Source organism: Rhamphochromis longiceps, linkage group LG7 (assembly GCF_057381845.1).
Source record: "Rhamphochromis longiceps isolate RC_006_pf linkage group LG7, R_longiceps_female_GT1.1, whole genome shotgun sequence".
Lineage (NCBI taxonomy): Eukaryota > Metazoa > Chordata > Actinopteri > Cichliformes > Cichlidae > Rhamphochromis > Rhamphochromis longiceps.
In genome coordinates, this window is record NC_140563.1 from 71,662,957 (window position 1) to 71,684,800 (window position 21,844).

General features: G+C 42.2%; 1 protein-coding gene and 1 long non-coding RNA gene across 2 annotated transcripts in view; one reads left to right on the forward strand and one right to left on the reverse strand.

Annotated features, from left to right (window-relative positions):
* LOC146666998 (laminin subunit beta-4-like) overlaps positions 1-21,844 on the reverse strand; it is a 78,018-nt gene that overhangs the window by 32,659 nt on the left and 23,515 nt on the right. Inside the window, exons 15-19 of the mRNA XM_085415157.1 lie at positions 20,490-20,569; positions 19,986-20,190; positions 9,654-9,791; positions 5,073-5,264; positions 4,858-4,970 (exon numbers count right to left, since the gene is read on the reverse strand). Coding sequence (XP_085271283.1) covers positions 4,858-4,970; positions 5,073-5,264; positions 9,654-9,791; positions 19,986-20,190; positions 20,490-20,569 — 728 coding nt within the window. The remainder of the gene's footprint in view (positions 1-4,857; positions 4,971-5,072; positions 5,265-9,653; positions 9,792-19,985; positions 20,191-20,489; positions 20,570-21,844) is intronic.
* LOC146666999 (uncharacterized) lies at positions 435-17,430 on the forward strand. Its single transcript, XR_014912839.1, has 3 exons — positions 435-566; positions 16,870-17,063; positions 17,145-17,430. It is a non-coding gene; the product is annotated as an uncharacterized LOC146666999 (long non-coding RNA).

Consider the following 21,844-nt stretch of genomic DNA (forward strand, 5'->3'; position numbering starts at 1 on the left):
CTGAATATTTCACAGCTTCACTTTATGCACATCTTAACCTGAAGAACATGCTTCGAAGACAATCAATCTCTCCCTGAAGACGAAATGCAGTTCGAGAGCAACGGCGTCGACTTCAAGAGTCAACAAGGTGAAGAGACAGCAACACTGCCCTAAACCTTAAACCTTAAAGGGTTCAGCAGCATGTACACATGCCATAGTGGATGGAAGCATGCGCTCCTGATCACAAGCTGAGAGGTTCACCAGCGACATCACTGTGTGTGAATGGACTTGAGAAGACTGTCTGAGTTTCACATTTGCCATACTGGGAGTTGAAATGGCAAAGGAAGAGACTGAAAAGAGTGAAAGACAAAAGGCAAAGCCGAAGAACGGCCCACTGGCCTCTGACACGCCACAACCATGAACTGCTGCAGATGCAGGAGAAAGACAGAAGCTGTGAGAAGTGGGAGCATGGAGGAAAAATGAAGGCCGTTGTTGTTAATGTGAGAGCACATGAAAATTGTGTTGGGAAACTGTGTGGCCGACTGTCTTGTGGAGGTTGAGAAAGAGTCCGTAGGATTGCAACAAAGGTAAAAATAAAATGCACACAAACGCACACAGAGAAATGTGAAGGAAAAGCAGCTTTAAGGACAAAGCCCTGCTGAATCTGCAGCTCCACTGCACACACATGCATTGAACCTGCCTACTAACACACACACACACACACACATGCAATGAAGGATCAGCTTGTTATCTCTCATCAGTGTTAAAATAGTGTAAATTTAACAGACACTTGTTATCAAATGCTGAGTGTATCCACTGCTGAGAATTAATCAGAATCAGAATCAGAATCAGAATACTTTATTGATCCCTGGGGGAAATTATTTATTATTTAACTCTCTAGGGTTGCAGGACAACAGTTTACCTTTTGTGAAGGGAAAAAAGATTCTGGTTTGACCAACCAGTGATCAGACAATAAATTTAGTTGTTGATACAGTAAATTGTGAGATGTTTTCTGCTTGATTGGTGCAGCACAATTAATTTACTGTATGAAGGAAATTCTCTTTTGTGATAATATTTTTTGTTACTAGATCAGGGAAAGATGACTGGATTATAAAACAAGTGAATAAGATGTAGCAGAGGGTTGAGTTTCCTGTTTCTGATGTGTGGGTGAAACTTGCACCCAGATACACATCACTGAATACATAAAACAAACTTGTTTTGTGAAATACATGATGACATGTTACACGTTTACTTTTGGAGGGGGAGAAAAGGAGAAAAGCTAAATGAAATGATTGGGTCTGTGAAAGTGACAAATGAGTGACCTGGGGAAGAAATTCACATTCCAGTGATAAAACATTGATATGAAGTGTTTAGGAAGCGTTTAATGGTGAACATTAGTGTTGTGTGAACTGTGCAGCTGCTAATAAAAAAGAGGGAGATTTCTCTGTGTATTTAGCAGGTGGATCTATGTTTGTTGGCCCCAGACTTTCCAGGATTGTGTGATATTCTGGAGCTCTTGTGGGCAACCAGTAAATATGATGTGGGGAAAATGAACAAAGGCAGTGACTCTTAAGTCTGATTTTAGACCATGTAAGCATCAGTTATAAATTAAAGTAAAGCCAGGAGCAGTGACTGCATGGCAGGTTCTAATCCCTACAGCATGTTGTTTCACCTGAAGGCAAAACGTTTCCTGTGATTTTTCTGGCAGATTTTGGGGTTTTGTTTTAGTACCAGACTGATTCTGCCAGTTAGGTTTGGGTTGTTTTCTTTTTCTTTTTGCACGTACAAACTGGGCCCAATATGGGTTTTATTTTTGTAACAGTGCACTTAGGAAAAAACCTGCCAGGTATCACCCCTCTGGGTGTGATATTTTGTGTGTTGATGATTTAATAATCAGCTCTCTTTAAGCAGGCAGCAAGATTGGAAGTAAAAGTGCTATAAAATACTTTACTGAGAGCAAATACAAAGTGAGATTCTCCAGATTACAATGGCTTAGGAGAAATACACCTACCTAGGACCATATTAGATGGCAAGTCCTGTGTTTAAAAGGATTGTAGCGATTCAATTCATTTCAAAAGCAAAAAGAATTGTTTTTATTTTTGGAATGACGTAATATTGCTGCCAATGGATACTTAAATTCGTGCGCAGTTTTCCACTATCAGCAATGATTTGTACGAATGTATATGACTGGATGAATGCATGTGATTGAGATGAATGCATATGACTGGACTGTGGCTGGACTGATGATGTCACTTAGTCACTTCTAATGCCTAATCCACCCCAAACAGTGAAAAAAGGGTGGATGTATGTGGGGTTTTTTTTTGTTTTCTTGTTTTTGCAGGAGCAGGAGGATGGCAGAGACCAGAGGAGGGGGAGACCTGTGGGTTCACATTAATATGTGTGGAACCTGCAGACTTAATCCTTTACATAGCACTTTTCTGTGTTACTGATTTTTGTGTGAAGGAAACTGTGGTTTTACTGGCTGCTTGTTGGTTATGGTACCACATTGTAGTGTTGGGAAATGTTAAATGTTACAGTGGGAAAATGTATATTCAGTGTGAAACACATACTGTGTTAAGATCAGTATCACTCCTTTCGCAGAAAAGGAGGGTTGACCACATGATTTACAGCAGCACCTCTGGAATCTGTTAATCTAGGCCCGACCTGCGAGGACACACCACCGGCTAATGTTTTTTTTCCTCTCTAAGGGTTTTGGCATCACACAGGCAGACATAAGTGAAATGAAGCAGGTTTTGCAGTTATTACAGAACATCTTAGTGTGGGGCTCATTATCATATCTTTATTCATTTTAAGGTGTTGAGCCCACAGTGTTTAAAACAAGTGAGTGACATTACTTAAGAAAGGTCACTGGCTACAGTAGCTTTGAATAAACACATTTGGCAAATTATGGCAACAGTAGTGTTTTTAATGATTTGGGGAAATAAACTGCGCAAGGCACACTTGTGTCTGTGGTGTGGGATGCCTTATTACTCTTATAACCTACAGTTGTTTGCAAGTGTGAAGTTTGTATTTACTCACTGATTTTGGTTTCTGGGTAATCGTGGTGTGGATGCAGGCTCCAGGCAGAGCCAAGAATTAGACCTACTTAACATGACATTAATACAAATTTTATTCTCTAACACAGGGTTTAAAGGGCTGGAGCGAAATTACTCAGGAGGAGAAGCCCTGATGTTGTCTGAGAAATGATCTAACTACCCTTTTGTGTTGTTATTCTCCTAGTTCTGATGAGTTGACTCATGGGAGAGACCATGTGTCAAAAGGAGGGAATCCAGGTTTAACATGAAACAATGTTCTCTATGTTTTCTGAGTTTTTTCATGATAATTTTTCCATGGCTTTTTGTGGGATTAACAGTTCATTTATAGGTATGAAACCTCTACATGGGGCACAGACATGTTCAGATAAGGGTAGGGCTGTGCGATATGACCAAAATCTCATATCCTGATATAAGACATCTATCGTCCCAATAACGATATAAATCACAATAATTTAATATTTTCTGTATATTCTATGAATCTCGGGCAGCTTGACTTGCGTGAAGTGTTTCCAGGTGGGCGTCATGTACCTGGAGTCGAGTGTTTTAACCGATGCATGAAACGATACATTTTTAGACACAAGTTGTAATTGCCGCCGTTTTCTTTGTGAGTATTTATTACCCATCGTGCTGCGGGGAAAAGCCTGTCGTAACGTTGAGTCTTTTAGCACCTGACGGCTCTTTTTGGCTTCTCATCCGTAAATACTCTGCATACTCTTTCACGTGATTGAGTTTATTTTGAAAAGTCTCAACAGGATCTTGAACTTTATTGTGAAAGGTTAATGTGGAAACTAAACCAGGGGACACGCAATGGTTTTGCCGTCGTTGTTGCTAATGACAACGCATAAAAGCAGGCGCTTGTCCGTCCGTAGTGTAGTTATATTAAATATAAGAGAAAGAGAAAACTTTAAGAAATTAATATAGCCACTACAGCCACCATGAAAACGATGAAAAAATATTGAAGTAAACAGTTTATTTTGTGACACCACGAAACAAACAATAGCGTAAAATGAAACGATAGACGTTTTTATATCGTCATTCGATATATATTGTTATATCGAACAGCCCTAGATAAGGGTTGAACTTCATTGAACTAAAAGGAAAATGTGGTTTGATGATGGTTGACATGTTTTCCAAATGGTTAGAAATTTTTCCTCCTAGTAAGGAGATACAGGTGCAGTAGCCAGAGTATTGCTGGAAGAAATCATCCCAAGGGTGGAATCTCCAGACTGAGATTGAGACTGGGTGCTGATCAGAAGTCTTCAGAGACCCAGCGAGAAGCAGGGATCATTCATAGCACAGCTGACAGCCCAGGCAGTGGTTGAGATCAAAGGTCGTGCGGTTTGGGGCCCTACTAGTCATCATGAGAAGATTCCAGAACCACAGAAATAACCATAAAGGTTAAAGATCTCTGCATTAGACACTGAGGAAGACAACAGGGTGTCAGATGATCTCTGCCCTTTTAACCTACAGCTGCATTGGAACGAGAGAGTGAAGGGTGAAAAGAGCACCCTCCTCCAACAAGGGTGTGCCAAGCTCCAACTCAGCGACTGCAGAGCAGACCCTGTACCACCCAAGAGCGATCAGCGAATGAATGCAGATGACAACTGATTAAAGAATCAGGCTGTCATGCCTGAAGTAGTTGTAGTTGTGTTTTTGAGTTAAGGTGGTCGTTGGTGTATAGTAATCTTACTAGTAAGGATATGATTTAATCACATATTTAATCATATCACATCAGAAATCTGCCACAACACTATTCAGATGTGAAATTATAACAATAGTCATGTGACATTCATGGATAGATGCCCTGTTTTTTTATTCTCACCTGGAGTTTCCAGGTAGAATCACAGTTTTACTTCCTGTTGGATTGCTGCTGCAGCCACCATCGCCTGGTGACACTTTGCCGATACTGACTATAGCCATCCAATCAGATGCAGACTAGAGAAAATAATAAATTGACATGAGTTATAGAAAGACAATTCCGTCAATTTTATTAAACATGTACATTTAAATGAAGTTTACCATTCAAAATCGCCTCACCTCCGGTTCATAGGAAATCGCCAGCTGGTAATCAGTCGAAGAATGGAGGTTGTCCACAGTAAATCTAAGCCCCACCCCCTCAAACACTCTGACCAATCCTAGGCCAGTCCAGGTTACTGGCTGGTGAGATGCCCTTTGACGGGGAATGATTTGCAGGGTGTAACCAGGGACCAGAGGTATGCTGGTTTGCTGCTGGATGGAAATAAACAACAGATGCACTGAGGAAAGAGGACGATCTGATTAGCTGAAACATATGAGTTGAGCTGTTTCCAAATTCAGGGGCTGCATCCTTTGGAGACCACATTTGTGGGACGACTATATCACAGCACACCAAAGGCTGCTCCAAATGCGGCCCACTAATGCGTCTTCCTTTTCCCCGGATTTGAAGAGAGTCCGGTGTATCCTTTGTGTCCCAGAGAAGCCCAGACCTCTCTCCCCAGCTATCTCTTCCAGCTTATCCGGGGGAACAGCAAGGCATTCCCAAGTCAGCCAAGAGATACGATTTCTCCAGCGTGTCCTGGGTCTGCCCCTGAGCTTCCTCCTGATGGAACATCACCCAGGAGGCGCCCAGGAGGCATTCTTGTCAGATGCTTGAACCATCTAGACTGGCTCCTGTCGATGTGGAAGAGCAGCATCCCTACTCTGAGCCCCTGCCAGATGGCTGAACCTCTCTAAGGGAGAGGCCAGCCACCCTTCGGAAGATGCCCACTTGTTCATCACTTGTGAACAAGACCACAGGATAGTTAAACTCCTCCACTTGGGGTAGTAACTCATCCCTGACCTGGAGTGGGCACCCCAACCCTTCCGGCTGAGGACCATGGCCTCAGACTTGGAGGTGCTGATTTTCATTACCACCACTTCACACTCAGCTGTGAATCATTCCAGTGTGAGCTGGAGACGATCACCTGATGAAGCCAATAGAACCACATCATCCGCGAAAAGCAGAGATGAGATTTTTAGACCATCAGGTGAAAGCCTTCTGCCCCTTGGCTAAACCTAGAAACTTTGTCCATAAAAATTTTGAACAGAATCTGTGATAAAGGGCAGCCCTAGCGGAGTCCATCACCCACTGGGAATGAGTCCCACTAATTACCGTCTATGCAAACCAAGCTCTTCCAATGGTTGTATAAGGATTGAATGGCCTGTAGTAATGGGCCAAACACCCCATACTCCTGAAGAACACCCCACGGGAAACTCAAAGGGACACGGTCGAATGCCCACAGCCAAAACACTGGCTGGGCAAACTCCCATGCACCCTCATGTATCCTTGAGAGGATAAAGAGCTGGTCCAGTTTTCCACAACTAGGACGAAAACCGCATTGTTCCTCCTTTATCTGGTTTTTATCATGTTATCATAGCATGGCTCAAGCACGTTCATCATAGTTTAACCCCCTTGTTTTGCACAACGGAATATGGCCTGCCGTCTGCAGCTAAACACCCCAATAGCTTTTGTAATAGCTTTAGCCCGATCGGACTGGGCAGCAAAGGGCTGCTTAAATACAGAAAACTCTTCTGCTCTTCCACCTGGACCGCTAGCGCTGGCCATAACTATCGCTTGACAGACGCACCATACACATAATTTTTTTCCTTCTTTTTCGAATCTTCGGATTACGTGGGTGTCAAACCGTGGAGTGGGATCGGTTCGGATTACGGATCAACCGTGATCCGTTGCACCACTAGTACATATCAGCTGCCTCCGAAGTCCCACAGGCGAACCAAGGACTCCTTCAATAGGACTCCTTCTTCAGCCGGGTGGCTCCCTTCACCTCTGGTGTCTAAGGATGGGTATCGAAACCCGGTTCTTGTTGAGAACCAGTTCCCACTGTTTCAATTCCTTGGAATTGTTTGGCATTTTTGCAAATGATTCCCTTATCGATTCCAGTCGCCCCGAATGACGTCACCACGTTGCAGAGTGTCATTTACCTGGCGGGTAACATGGCGCCTAAGCGGCTCAAACACTCAAAAGTTTGGTTATACTTTAGGAGAACGGATGACAACAGGGCAACTTGCAATACTTGTAAAGTAGATACTTCATTTAAGGGAGTAAACACTACGAATATGCAAAAGCATTTGCTCACAAAACACGCAATAACCTCAAATGAATGTCGTGTTTTTAATTCTGCTCCGGACTCGTGAATCTCAACCCAGCAGCAGAGGTAACGTTTGCACGTCCTCTCCCGTTAATGCGGCAGGTAAATAATCAACTAACAGTGCATATTATGTTAGCACGATGTGCCTTATTACAAAACCTGCCATTACTGTGCATTTAGGTGACCAAGATGAGAGAGACAAAGTCTGGCTGGCTCAGATGCTGGCAGTTCTCGCTGCAGTCTACCGGTAGCGTCTCCTTTCAGGCCAGGATAGACAAATGTCACAGAGCAGTGACTCAGTTTGTGGTCAAAGGCTTGCAGCTGTTTGCCACAGCAGATGATTTTCAGTAAGTGTATGTGTTTAATTGTAGGCAGGGACATTACTGGATATTCTTGTGTAATTGCTACAGAATAATTTGTGTTATGCTTTGTTATTGCTACAGAAGAATATTTATTTTATTATTTTACAATTACATTTTTTTTCCTGGGGACCCTGTGACACCCATTGAAGAGCCATAGGCTGTGGATCTCTTAAGATCTCACTTTTGGGTTTGTAAGGCCATGTTACTCTTACTTAGAGAAGATATAAAACAAAGTTCTAAGCTAATCAACCTTAGTGTTCTCCTTTTTAAAAAATAAGAATCAATAAGAGAATCGATAAAGAATCGAATCGTTAAACAGACTCGAAAATGGAATCGGAAACATGAAAATCTTATCAATACCCATCCCTACTGGTGTCCACCATTTGGTTTAGGTGTTACCACCATGACAGGCACCAACCGCAGCGCAGTGCAGCAGCTTTGGCGGTGGAGGTGCTGAACATGGTCCATTTGGACTCAGTGCCCCCAGATTCTCTTGGAAAACTGTTGAAGCTCTGCCAGAGGTGTGTGTTTAAGATCTTGCGGACTGGGGGCCTCTGCCAGGCATTCCCAGCACACCCTCACTTTAGCTGCCCCATGTCTGTCCAATGTCCTCCCCAGCCACCTGATCTGATGGTGATCAGTTAACAGCTCAGCCCCTCTCTTTACCCGAGGGTCCAGAACATATGGCCGCAGGTCTGGTGATACGATTACAAAATCGATCATCGACCTATGGCCTGTAAATGGCCTGTATTTATATAGCGCTTTACTAGTCCCTAAGGACCCCAAAGCGCTTTACATATCCAGTCATCCACCCATTCACACACTGGTGATGGCAAGCTACATTGTAGCCACAGCCACCCTGGGGCGCACTGACAGAGGCGAGGCTGCCGGACACTGGCGCCACCGGGCTCTCTGACCACCACCAGTAGGCAACGGGTCAAGTGTCTTGCCCAAGGACACAACGACCGAGACTGTCCAAGCCGGGGCTCGAACCGGCAACCTTCCGATTACAAGGCGAACGGCCAACTCTTGAGCCACGATCAGCCTAGAACTTTCTGCACTTTGTGGACTTATGGACGATCTTATGTTTTAACATGGTGTTTGAATCCAGGATTCATTGTGAGTCTAAGGTACAAGCAATTTTTTGGAAAAAAAAAAACATGGCAAACAGTTGTAGCAAAGCAGTCCAGAAATAAAAAAGTGAGTACTGGGTTTTTATCTCACCCAAATATCCAGTGGAACAAATGTTAGCACACCAAAGAATCTTAGAACATCAAACTTAGCTAACCTTCATCTAAGTTACATGACGTTAGTGATATTGCTACTTAATCGGGTCATGCAAACTTTGGTTAGTTATAACCTGAACCTTTGTTATAAAGCCCAACATTTATGCCGATCTTATGGACTGGACTGGTTCCTATATAGCGCTTTTCTATTCTTCTGAGCACTCAAAGCGCTTTACACAACTTGTGCATTCACATATTTTCTTAGTGCTTTCTAATTAACATTCACACTCCAATGGATGCATCGGAGAGCAATTTAGGGTTAGTATCTTGCCCAAGATATTTGGCATGCGGACTAGGGGAAGCCAGGAATCAAACCACCAACCTTCCGATTAGTAGATGACCTGCTCTACCGCCTGAGCTTATGTCCTGTTTCCCATTTCTCTTAGTTTTTTTTTTCTCTCTGATTAAAATGAAAGTACGTCCCATGATTCTAATAAGAAAATTGTGCTTTCATCCTGCAAGTTACCAAATGCTTGATGAGACCTATTATATTTGTACTGTCAAAATGAAATGAGACTAGTCTCATGCTCTACTCTAGCAAACTAGCTAAACTTAGATTCATTGTTGGTTAAGGGGACTCAGTACCCAGATTCACATGTAGATGAAAAAACAACATACAGATTTTCTGTATTTCTGTTGAACATGCTGACCACCACAGCAGTAGCTGCGACTGTCATGGTTGCCAGGCAACAGGAACCCCATGTTGTAGGCTAGACCGTCCAAGTTCACAGCCTTGCACTTCTGGCCTTCGCTGCCTTTGAAGAATGCAGCCCCTGAATTTGGACACAACCTATAGTCTCCAAATAATCAAAGCATTAAAGTGTAACAGAAAATGGATCTCACCAATCTCTTTCTCATTTTCTGTTGCTGGGCAAGTTGGCGAGCCCGCCGAACTAAAATAACTCGTCCATTTTGGAACTTGGTGTCAAAACCTTGCTCTTTGAAGTACTGCTCACACTGAGGTAACACTCGTGGGTTCAGCTGAAAACACACACGCAGATACTGTTTATATAGTGCAAGTGGACAGCATTCACAGTGCTTCACTTGTTCCACATTTTGTCATATTAGTATGGGCAGAAATCTGTGCCATCAGAAACTGAATTTGAATGAGTTCAATTTGAATTTGAATTGCTCAGATTGAATCTGAATTGTAACTTGAATAAATGCTTTTGAAAACTGAATTTGAATTAGTCTAATTTGAAATTGAATTTATGGTTTGAAAATGAATTGATTTGCTTTGAAACTGCATTTTATCCTTTAAAAATTCAGCTCTCGAATAATTTCAGTTTCACTCCTCACCATTCAGTTTCAGGTCTACAATTCAATTTCAGTTCCAAAATTCAGTTTTTTGGAACTTACATCCGGTTCCGGTTCAAGCGCAGATCAATAGAACTACGTTTTACTAGCGGACCGAAAGTGTTACTGACGGGAATCTACAGCGTCTTGAGCTGAATTAAGACTTCAGAAGTCATTCGTCATGTCGAATGACCAGCGGATAAACTCTCAGGTTGGTAATAAATGTATTACATGTATAAGAACAAGCGTCATGTTAACAAACAGGGTCATGTTAACAGGGTCGCAGATGCCAACAGACTTAATAAACTGATCCGTAAGGCCAGCAATGTTGTGGGGATGGAGCTGGACTCCCTCAAGGTGGTGTCGGAGAGGCGGATGCTGTCCAAGATAAAGACAATGTTGGATAACACCTCCCACCCACTCCATGACATGTTGGTCAGTCACAGGAGCTCGTTCAGTGAGAGACTGAGATTACCGAAAAGCACCACTGAACGACACAGGAAATCATTCCTGCCTGTGGCCATCTCCCTGTACAACGCATCCACTTAACACACTGTTTGCTGCTACAACTACACATGTTTCTTTTCCAAATATTTATTTATAAGTGACTTATGTATGTATGTATGTATATATATGTATATATTGTACTATTCTTAGTTAGCGTATTGTCTGTCTTGTCTTAATGTTGGTTTAAAATGGAGCACTGTAACAAAAAATAATTTCCCCCAGGGATCAATAAAGTATTCTGATTCTGATTCTGATTCTGAAATGATAGCCGTAAGGTAACTTTTATGCTTATTGTAGCTGCTAGCTAAAAACGCTAATTTAGCGTAGTTTGCCCTGAATTCAGCTTTGACAAACAAATATGATCGACTGTTTCTAGTAGAATTCCAAAGTTGTCATCTTGGGCCCTCTCAGAGTACCCCCTCTGTATGCTTGCAGAGACCCCTACAGTAGGGAAACATGCAAAACAGTGTCCAAACCTTTGTATTTTAGCTTTATTTATGTCTTACACGGCATCCCAACTCTTTAGCTAACTTAATAACTTTAGCTAACGTGAATAGTTAGTCTAATTCATTAGTGCAGCATTACTGGATCATCTCTGTTTGAAGTGATATAATATGATATACAACTATCACTGTGTTTAACTACCATAATAATTCTTAGGGTACTGAGTGCATGCTTAATTAGATTTTTTTTTAAAGCATACTGCTCCATTACTATGTTTGACAGGCTGAAGTTGTCGGGTCACCTCCTAAATCGACCATCTTTTACAGGTGTTTTGTGCCAGAAATGGAGTGTCCACTGAAGACTGAAGATACTGAATCTCTACGCCTTGCCATTGATCCCTCTTGTGCCTTCATCTAGACAAGAGACAAACTTCACCACTCTCATATGCTCTGTACCTACATCACCTTCCCTGACAGTCGTAGCTTGGCTCATCTGAGGGTGAAATTATAAGAATGTGTTATTTTGCAAAGTGCTCTCTAGGGTTCCTAAATAAAATATGGCATTGAGGTCATTTCTTTTGAATTAATCCCTCCTTCTGAAATATAAGAACCTCTCCTGGTTTTAATGGCACTTTGGATTTCCTTACTTTTTGTTCCACTCCCAACCCCAAATAGATGCTGACAAGCTGCCACAGTAACATGGAAGAGGGAAAGACGTTGGAAAGGACTACTACAAATAAACCTAATGCCTAACAATGAAAAGTGTAAAATAATAATATTAATAAAGATAAAAGATAAAAGATAAAGTAACAAGTTTTTAGTTTCTTGTTTATTCCAAATGATCATCCAGATGTCTGTGACATGTGATGACAAACACCATAATGGAAGGCCTTAGTCATCACATGCTTAAACTCATATATTTTTGCATATGCTGAACAGGCAGTCAGACATGCTGTAACTGTGGGGTAGAAAACAGCATGAACACCATACAGCAGGGGTCTCAAACTCCAGTCCTCGAGGGCATGGAAAAGTTGCATGACACCGGCCCTCGAGGACTGGAGTTTGAGCCCCCTGTCATACGGAATATGACAGGTGTGGTTGAACTGCATGAAGACTCTGAAGTTTGTCTTCTCTTCTGGCAGGACAGGAATGTGGCCTTGTCCTGTGAGCCACTATAAGGATGTACTTAGAGTAGAACTGGACTGTCACCGGCCTCAGGCTCTTCACCCTTTTCAAAGACAAAGCAGTCATTTAGATAAAATATTAGATATTGTTTACCTGTAAATGCACAAAGTAAATTTAGAAATGTTATTATTGTCAAGAGTGAACAAGCACTGATAGTGTAATCTACAACTGTGGCCAAACGTTTAGAGAATGAGAAGTGGTGTTTGCTTATTTACAAAGTTTGCTGTTTCAGTGATAGTTGTATATCATATTATATCACTTCAAACAGAGATGATCCAGTAATGCTGCACTAATGAATTAGACTAACTATTCACGTTAGCTAAAGTTATTAAGTTAGCTAAAGAGTTGGGATGCCGTGTAAGACATAAATAAAGCTAAAATACAAAGGTTTGGACACTGTTTTGCATGCTTCTCTACTGTAGGGGTCTCTGCAAGCATACAGAGGGGGTACTCTGAGAGGGTCCAAGATGACAACTTTGGAATTCTACTAGAAACAGTCGATCATATTTGTTTTTCAAAGCTGAATCCAGGGCAAACTACGCTAAATTAGCGTTTTTAGCTAGCAGCTACAATAAGCATAAAAGTTACCTTACGGCTATCATTTGTTAACATGACGCTTGTTCTTATACATGTAATACATTTATTACCAACCTGAGAGTTCATCCGCTGGTCATTCGACATGACGAATGACTTCTGAAGTCTTAATTCAGCTCAAGACGCTGTAGATTCCCGTCAGTAACACTTTCGGTCCGCCAGTAAAACGTAGTTCTATTAATCGGCGCTTGAACCGGAACCGGATGTAAGTTCCAAAAAACTGAATTTTGGAACTGAAATTGAATTGTAGAACTGAAACTGAATGGTGAGAAGTGAATCTGAAATTATTCGAGAGCTGAATTTTTAAAGGATAAAATGCAGTTTCAAAGCAAATCAATTCATTTTCAAACCATAAATTCAATTTCAAATTAGACTAATTCAAATTCAGTTTTCAAAAGCATTTATTCAAGTTACAATTCAGATTCAATCTGAGCAATTCAAATTCAAATTGAACTCATTCAAATTCAGTTTCTGATGGCACAGATTTCTGCCCATATATTAGAGCCTTATTCCAAAATGGATTAAAATCATTTTTCACCTCAAATTTTTACACAGAATACCCTATAATGACAAAGTAAAATGAGTTTCCCTTAAAGTCTTGCAAATTTATTAAAAATTAAAATACAAACAAATAACATGTAGCTATAAGGAGGAATTGTTTGTAGACCTTTGAGCCTGGACTGTATTGAGGCACGGATCTGGAACAGAAACATTTCTAAAGATCCCAAATGAGCACAGCGGCCTGCATTATTCATAAATAGACGTTTAGAACCACTATTACTCTTCCTAAACCTGGCTGCTCAGCAAACCGTTAGGGAGCTGAAGGAATGGGCTAGAAGTCCTTACTTATAGAGGTCACCAAGAACCTAATGCTCAATCTAACAGAGCTCCATGGTTGCTTTGTGGAGAGACGAGAACCTTCCAGAAAGACAGCCATTTTTGCAGCACTCCACCAATCAGACCTGTATGGTAGCGTGGCCAGATGGAAGAGATTCCTCAGTAAAAGGATCAAGAGTTTGCTAAACAGCATACCAAGGACTCTCAGACCATGAGTAACAAAATTCTTTGGTCTGAGGAAATGAAGATTGAGCTTTTTGGCCTGACTGCCAAGCATCGCGTCTAGAAGAAACCAGCCACGGCGCATTATATGCTCAACACCATTGCTACAGGGAATCACGGTGATATAGAATCATGCTATGGGGATGACTTTCAGAAGGAGGAACTGGGAGACTAGTAATTGTTGAAGGAAAGATAAATGCTGCAATGTATAGTGATATCCTTGAAATCCTAACCTGCTCCAGAACACTCTGGACCTCAGACTGGGACGAAGGTTTATCTTCCAACAGTGCAACAACTCTAAGCACACAGCTAAGATAAGAAAGGTGCTGTCCAGACAGAGCTCAGACTTGCTTTTAGTTCTGGTTCATTTCCTTTTTTCTTGTTTTAGGTTCCATTGCACACTTTAGTGTCTATTTCCGTGTTTCTGATTGAGTTCATTTCTATGAAGAGTTTTCCCAGCAATAAATCTGTGCTCTGAGTTTAACTTTCCATTTCTGAGTCCTGCATTTGGGTCCCTTATCCTGCCTGCTCCACAGCACTGTCTTCTGAATCCAACCTGGAAGTTGGTTCCACAGAAGAGGGGCTTGAAAACTGAAGGCTCTGTGTAAGAGCCAAAGTCAATGTTTATGTTTTTCCTTTTTGTTTTGGTGGCACAGGTGTATAGCTTTACCTGCGTCTCAGGTGATGGTATGTGGGTGTGGTCACAGTCTATTTACCTGATGTCGGTGTTCGCAGCAGGTGTGTTGGGTGAGTGGTTTGTGGGCAAACTTTTCTGTTGACCGTCATTTTTTGGCACACCAGTTAATCCATGCGCTAGTTGGAAATTGATTGAAAGCGCAAATGTTTGTTCTTGTTTTGTTCTTAAAATAAATGCGCAAAGTACTAGTATGACTCACTATGGATTATTGGAGGCGCGTCACAGGGACACAACCAACTCAGCCGGCTGCAGCTTTATTTACGGATGAAAGTCGCAACACTCTGCCTCTCATTCCACTTTTAAATAGTCTAGGAAAGAAGAATGGGACAAACTGCAGAAAAACAGGTGTGCCAAGCTTGTAGCATTGTACTCAACAGGACTTGAAGGTGCCATTGCAGCCAAACATGCTTAAACAAAGAATTGAGGAAAGGTTATGAATATTTATGTACATGATATAATTTTTTTTAATTTTTAATAAATTTGCAATAATTTCGAGTAAACCTTTTTTACTTTGCTACTATGGGGTATTGTGCGTAGAATTATGAGTTGAAAAAAATGAATGCAATGAATTTTAGACTGAGGCTGTATCATTACACAATGTAGAACGAACAAAATGCTGTGAATACTTTGCTGAATGCACTGTAAAAAGACAATTTTACCTATAAACACATATTAATACTGAACTATAGCTGTGTAGGTTCTAAGTCATTCAGGTCATGGTAGCCTAAGGAGCTTGGAATGAAAGCAACTGGACTTCTTTAATTCAATTAAAATTCAGACCGCGGTCAAGTGAGCCATCATTTCTGTGCTTCTACACCAGCCTTTACGGCAGCGCTTTTTATCCTTCATTCCCGATCACAAACATAGACTTGTGCACACATACACACGTGTGCACACATTGCATTGGAACAGTATGGTTGCATCATGCATTTCTTCACCAGGGCTGATGTGTTAGTTGTCCAGTATAGGTCCTCGGAAATGTGGTCACCTTTTATGGATAGGGGAGGGGGGAGAGTTTTTTTTCTTGCAGAAGTCCATGACCATTTACTTGGTTTTCCTGGTGTTTATGGTTAGGTTATTGTAGTCACACCATTCTGTCAGACATTGGATCTCATCTCTGTAGGCGGTGTCGTCATCATCGGTGATGAGCCCCATCAGAGTGGAGTCATCTGCAAATTTGATGATGATGTTGCAGGGATGTGTGAGGGTGCAGTCACTGGTATAGATGGTGTATAGGAGTGGACACAACACACATCCTTGTGGTGAGCCAGTGCTGGGTGGATGATCTCTGGTTGCCCACCTTGACTCTTTGTGATTGGTCTGTGAGAACGTTTTTGAACCACGCACATGTAGCAAGGGGGAAGTCTAAGTTTACCAGCTTGACTATAAGAATGTCTGGGATGATGCTATTAAAGGCTGAGCTGAAATCAATGATGAGCATCCTTACTGAAGTCCCAGCATTCTCCAGGTTATGCAGAGCAGAGTGGAGGGCAGTGGAAATTGCTTTCTCAGTGGACCTGTTTGCCTTATAGCAGGGGTCGGCAACCTTTCAGATGATGAGTGCCATCTAAAATGTCCTCAGAAGTCAGTGTGCTGTATGATTGCATTAGCAATAAATTTAACAATGCTCTATATTGACAGTTACACACTATATAGAACAACTTAATAGAATTATACAGTATTTGTTCGCAGATGTTGGCAGCTATCAGCGAATAGTTATCAGCTATTTTGAAACAAAAAAAGATACAGAGTTCTTGTTATGGATAAAAAGTAACAGCAAATGAACTGTACAAAAGAAAATATAAATGCTATTTATGGTCTCCTCACAACAATGATAAGAGAAATAAACTGGGCCAATATGGCATGTTTGTTAATACAGGGATAAACATGTTAATGTGATCTCTGGTCTTCCAATCAGCGACACAGGTCTATGAGTGTCCACCATTCAGATGGCTACCTCACGACACTTTTTGTGTGAGAGAAAATCTGCTCACACAGATATGTAGAGCCAAATACTGTCAATAAGGCCTCTGCAATGTTCTGAATGTCATGGTCCAGGTGAGTACGGGGTTTTTCCACTCCGCTGGGCTCCACCTTCAGGCAGAGACTCCAATCAGCTTCCACACCTGGTTCCAATCAAGTCACCAGCATATAAGACCAGCATTCACAACAGACCTCTGCCAGATCTTCTGCTAACTCATGTTAGTGCTAGGCCGCCAAGCCCTTGTGAGAACCCTTAACTACTGCTTTTCTCCTCACCGTGTTTTCTTTGTCATAGGACCCACCTGGCAGTCGCGCTTCCCAACCTAGATTACTCACATCTCCGCCTGGACGCTGGTTCTGTCATCTGGTTGCTTCCTTTCCATCATCGGACTACACCTGCCTGCCTCCCTGCCAAGCCCCTCACTCCAAGCATATTCTGGATCCTCTCTGGACACCCCCTCCTCGCATGACACTTTAAACCTGCAACGCGTAAGCCCTAACCACCATAGTCTAATCCTTCAGCTGTGATTCACTAGACTGCCACTGACAACTTGTCTCCTCTCATTATAGTGACTGCGTACCTCCATCCAAGCCGCTGCCCCTTTTTCCCATTCCCCGGATCCATCCGTGAAATCTAGCACCTAGTCATAGCACTCCGAGTTTCATGTTCACAGTTTGGCCTCACAGTTCTCAGTTCATAGCTTCCACAGTTCATACCATTCATAGTTTCCTGCTTTTTAAGTTCACTAGGCACAGCAAATAAAGCACTGTGTTCACACCCGTTTTTCTTCCCTCTGTGTCTGCATTTGAGTCCACACCCACAGCCTGGCCCGCTCGGCCGTAACACTGAAGACAGTAAAACTTGACTGGGAGTGATGTCCAGCAGGTGAAAAAGCTCCATGAACATGCACAGCTATGGATTTCCGCTGCGTTCGTAGTTCTGCAAACTTTGACCCTCATAGAGTCGAGCTCCTGAAGCATTCGAAGTGTTGGAATGTAGAAATTTCAACATCGCTTGAAAAAACTGCCAGCTAGCAACATCCCTCTCACTGGTAGGCGAAGTTATTTTTAGCCAATTACACGTTGAACCTGGTAGTTGGGGTTGTTAGCCAAGTTACCGTCATTAAGAAGCGACACAACTAATGTGTCTATGCTAGTTAATTTGCAATGTGTACCACTGGCCCGGCCATTTATTTTTTAATGCACCTTCTCAGATTAATTCACTGCATGTCGTGCCCAGGGCTGGACTGGGACAAATAAAAATCAGCCTGGGCATTTTGACTACAGACCAGCCCCCCAGGTATTGCAGGGAAAATCATAAAGCCTTTTAATGAAAATAAACACTGTTGTGACAGTGATGTACACCGTCTTGTTGGTATGATTTCTATACATTTTACATCAGATAAAAACTTAAAGCGAGGCATTTTTAATGAGAATAAGAAAGAAAAGTATGTGTCCCCTTTCCCTGTTAATGCCCTGCCTGGCCTCCTGGCAAAACTTTGCTAGACATGCCCCTGCACAGTTACCAGGTGTCAGGTGCTTAGAAAAGTATCCTGGTGTTATTTCTCTGTCAGAAACAGTTCATAACTTCAACTGAGCTATTTTTACACATTGGCCAGCACCTGGCCAATACACCACCTTTCATTGTTTATACCGTTACAAAAACTAAAACAAACAAAAAAACATTGGCCCATAAAAACAAAATTCACTATTGGCCCACCGGGCAAATGCCCGATATGCCCGATGGCCAGTCCAGCTATGGTTGTGCCATCAGTTAACCCTTAGCTTGCCAGCTGTGGCACGCGTGCCCAGGGTTGCCGACCCTGGTTGGGGTCCAAACTAGGTGTGATGCAGTCCTTTATGTGCTTTAAGACCAGCTTCTTGAAGAACTTTGCGACCACTGGAGCACTGATGGTGGTGGACTCGGAACTATTGTTGCTGATTTCAGGCAATGAGGGGCAGTGGCATGTGACAGGGAGAGGTCCAATAGTCTGGTGAAAACAGGAGCCAGCTGGTCGGCACAGGCTTTGAAGATACTCCCAGGTATTCCATCTCGGCCAGCAGCTTTTCTCTGGTACTGCTCTGCAAACCTAGTTTTCTTGAAGAGTAAATGTGTGAGGGCTGTGCTCAGAGAAGGCTGTGGCAGAGCGGTGTGCATGGTAGGTGTGTCTACAGTTCTCTCAAAGCGGCTAAAGAAGTGGTTAAGTTCCTCTGCTAATGAGATGTCCATGTTATCCGTATTTGTCCCATTGCCTTTGTAGTTGGTGATGTGTTTCAGGCCCTCCCATACCTTCTTGGAGTTGTTGTCTGAGAGGTGATCCGATAGTTTATTTGAATCGTCCGGTTTTGCTGCTCTGATGCCTTTTTTAAGGTCTGCTCTTTCTCTGATATACATATCGTGCTCCCCAGATTTGTATGCAGAGTTGTGTGCTTTTAACAATTCCTGAACTTTACTCGTCATCCAGGTTTCACAGTTGGGGCTGACCTGGACCTACTTTTCCGTGGTGACAGTGTCCATGCAGTGCATAACTCACCACTGCAGATGTGTGGGTCTATAGGTCGCCATGTTCGAAGACATGCCACTCTGTGAGGGCAAAAGAGTCCTGCAGCTGAGCCAGAGCTTCCTTAGAAAAGGTGTTAATGTTTCTGATGGTGGGCTTTGTCCTTTTCCTGAGTGGTGTGTATGCCGCGACAACGAGCAGGGAGAGGTGGTCGGGCATACTCAGGTGGGGGAGGGGAACAGATCTGTAGGCTTGCTTAATATTTGAGTAAACATGGCCCAAGGTGTTATTCCCTCTCATGTGGCATTTCACATGTTGTACAAATTTAGGCAGCACAGTTTTTAAGCATGCTTTGTTAAAGTCCCCTGCGATGATGTGTACTTCCTCTGGATATGTCCGTAGCTGTTCGGAGATCGTGTCGTTCAGGTAGGCAAGGGCTGTGCTAGCATTAGCGTCTGGTGGTATGTAGACTGCTGTTATTAGCACCGCAGGCAGTTCTCTGGGATGTTGTTGATCCACTGATAATCGCTGGTAACGGGGTTCTGGCTGTCATAACTGATGTTGTATAATTCCCAATGACTTAAGGTGAATTTGGCTACACAATAAGGGAAACAAAAGAAAAAGAAAAGGAAACAAAAAGAAAAAGAAGATCACCTAATTGGGGGCCCTTAAACAACTGCGACTATGTGCACCGCCATGTTGTACTAAAATCTACAAGATATTAAAAATTTATTTAAAATCATCTGCAATAGTTGACATAGAATTGTCAGTTGAATACTCCTTTTAGTTACCTTCTTTACATGTCTCGCAACTTTTCTCACAAAATGCTGCATCTATCTATCTATCTTAAAGAACTCCATTCACTTTCTTTCCAAGCTCTGTGTCAGGTGGCTTGTCATCTGTTACACACCCGAGAAGAAGATGATGGATCAGCAGAAGAAGAAGGCGATGGAGGAGGAATTGTAGAAGACCTTCCTCCTAGCAGTGGGAAAGTGAGTTCAGCCTCATAGAGGAAATAATTCAGTGCAGGCAAGAAGTACCCAGGTGCAGGGTCAGAGCATCGCCGACCAATCATGTTGGGTAAACAGCGACACTGTCCATCCTCTGGAGAACACCTGACGGGACAGGAAATCCCCCCAAAAGACAGGAAGTGACACACTGGAGGCTCTATGGTGTCAGTTATTAAGAGTCTAATTACTGCTTTTATGATGAATTTCCAGCTCACAACAGCGTGCCATACCTATAAGGTAATAAACTGTTTTTTCTGATTATTTTACTGGTATTCAGTTGGTGCTTCCTGTTAATTTTTCTTCTTTCTCAAACTAACCTGTGATTCAGATCAAACTGACTGTTGATCTTTATTCAATACTTTTTATTATGTTTCACACAAAATAAAGACAGAAAGAAAACATACGTGCTGCCGTGAGCTCCGCCAATATCACAGTTACAAGGTGAGCATCTGAACACAGAGTTTCCCAAACCCCAGAAATCTGGCTGAACACAAACACATTAAAAGACATTAAAATCAGACTTTTCTTTCACTCAGACTGGCTAAAATGTTGTGATATTTGCTTTAGAATCACTGTGTCCAGGCAATCATTTCAAACTAAGGACAAAATATAGTTTACTTAAACACTGTTTTATGCTTTAAAACTCATTCATCATTTATTTTGAAAATTCAGACAATGCTTGCAGAGTTTGAATGAGTTTTTATGTGCCTTCAAATCATACAGTTTTTGTTCTTCTTCTTCTTGCTGCTTCAGGAATGACCACAGCATTATATTTATTAGATAGTTTTAATGTGATTCAGATATTTTGATTTTCCATTGTTATCACTACCTACATCCGTGTTACCACATCCGGGATGGAAAATGCTCTCACTACATGACAGTAACTGATGTTATTAGTACTTCAGTATCTTCTTAGATGAAATTTGAGATTTTATTACTTGTGTTGTGGAACTGATGAGGAAACTAAATACTGGGTTTAATATTGTATACAAAAAAATTTGTGCAGTCTTTAACTGCCAGCGCTCTTAAGCCTGTTGATGCTGTGTATCACAGTTCTCTTTTTTATGACTAGGGGCAGTTTCAACAGCAACCACTCTATTTTCTATGACTGCCATCTCCAAGTCCCAGAAAATCCCATGGGGTCCACGAACTATAGAAATGTTTTCAGTGGGAGACACATTTCGTCATCATCATGTGACTTCTCAGTCTCAGCTGATTGCAGGTTTCCAACCTTATGAGCAGTTCATCTGCACAATGATTAAAACTAAAACCACTGAAGGAACAATGGGCTGTGAGCTCAGTTTTGTAAATGGCCTCCTTGACTCCATGCTCAAACCAGCATTCCTCCCTGTCCACGATACATCCTCACCATTGAAAGAGTGTCCACTGGCCTGTAGGTGTAAATAGACTGCAGCGTCCTGGCCTAACCAGGTAGTTCCTCTGTGTTGTGGCATCTGCTTAGCCAGAGGTTGTTTGGTTGTAAAAATCAGCACTTAACAGTGTACAGGGGTAGGCAACGCCAGGCCTCAAGTGACAATGTCCTTCAGGTTTTAGATCTCATCCTGGTCAACACACCTGAATCAAATGATTAGTTCATTACCAGGCCTCTGGAGAACTTCAAGACATGCTGAAGAAGTCATTTAGCCATTTAAATCAGCTGTGTTGGATCCATGGCACATCTAAAGCAGGCAGGACACAGGCACTTGAATCCTGGCATTACCTATCTGTGTACATTATATTCCTTAGGTTGGGATTATTA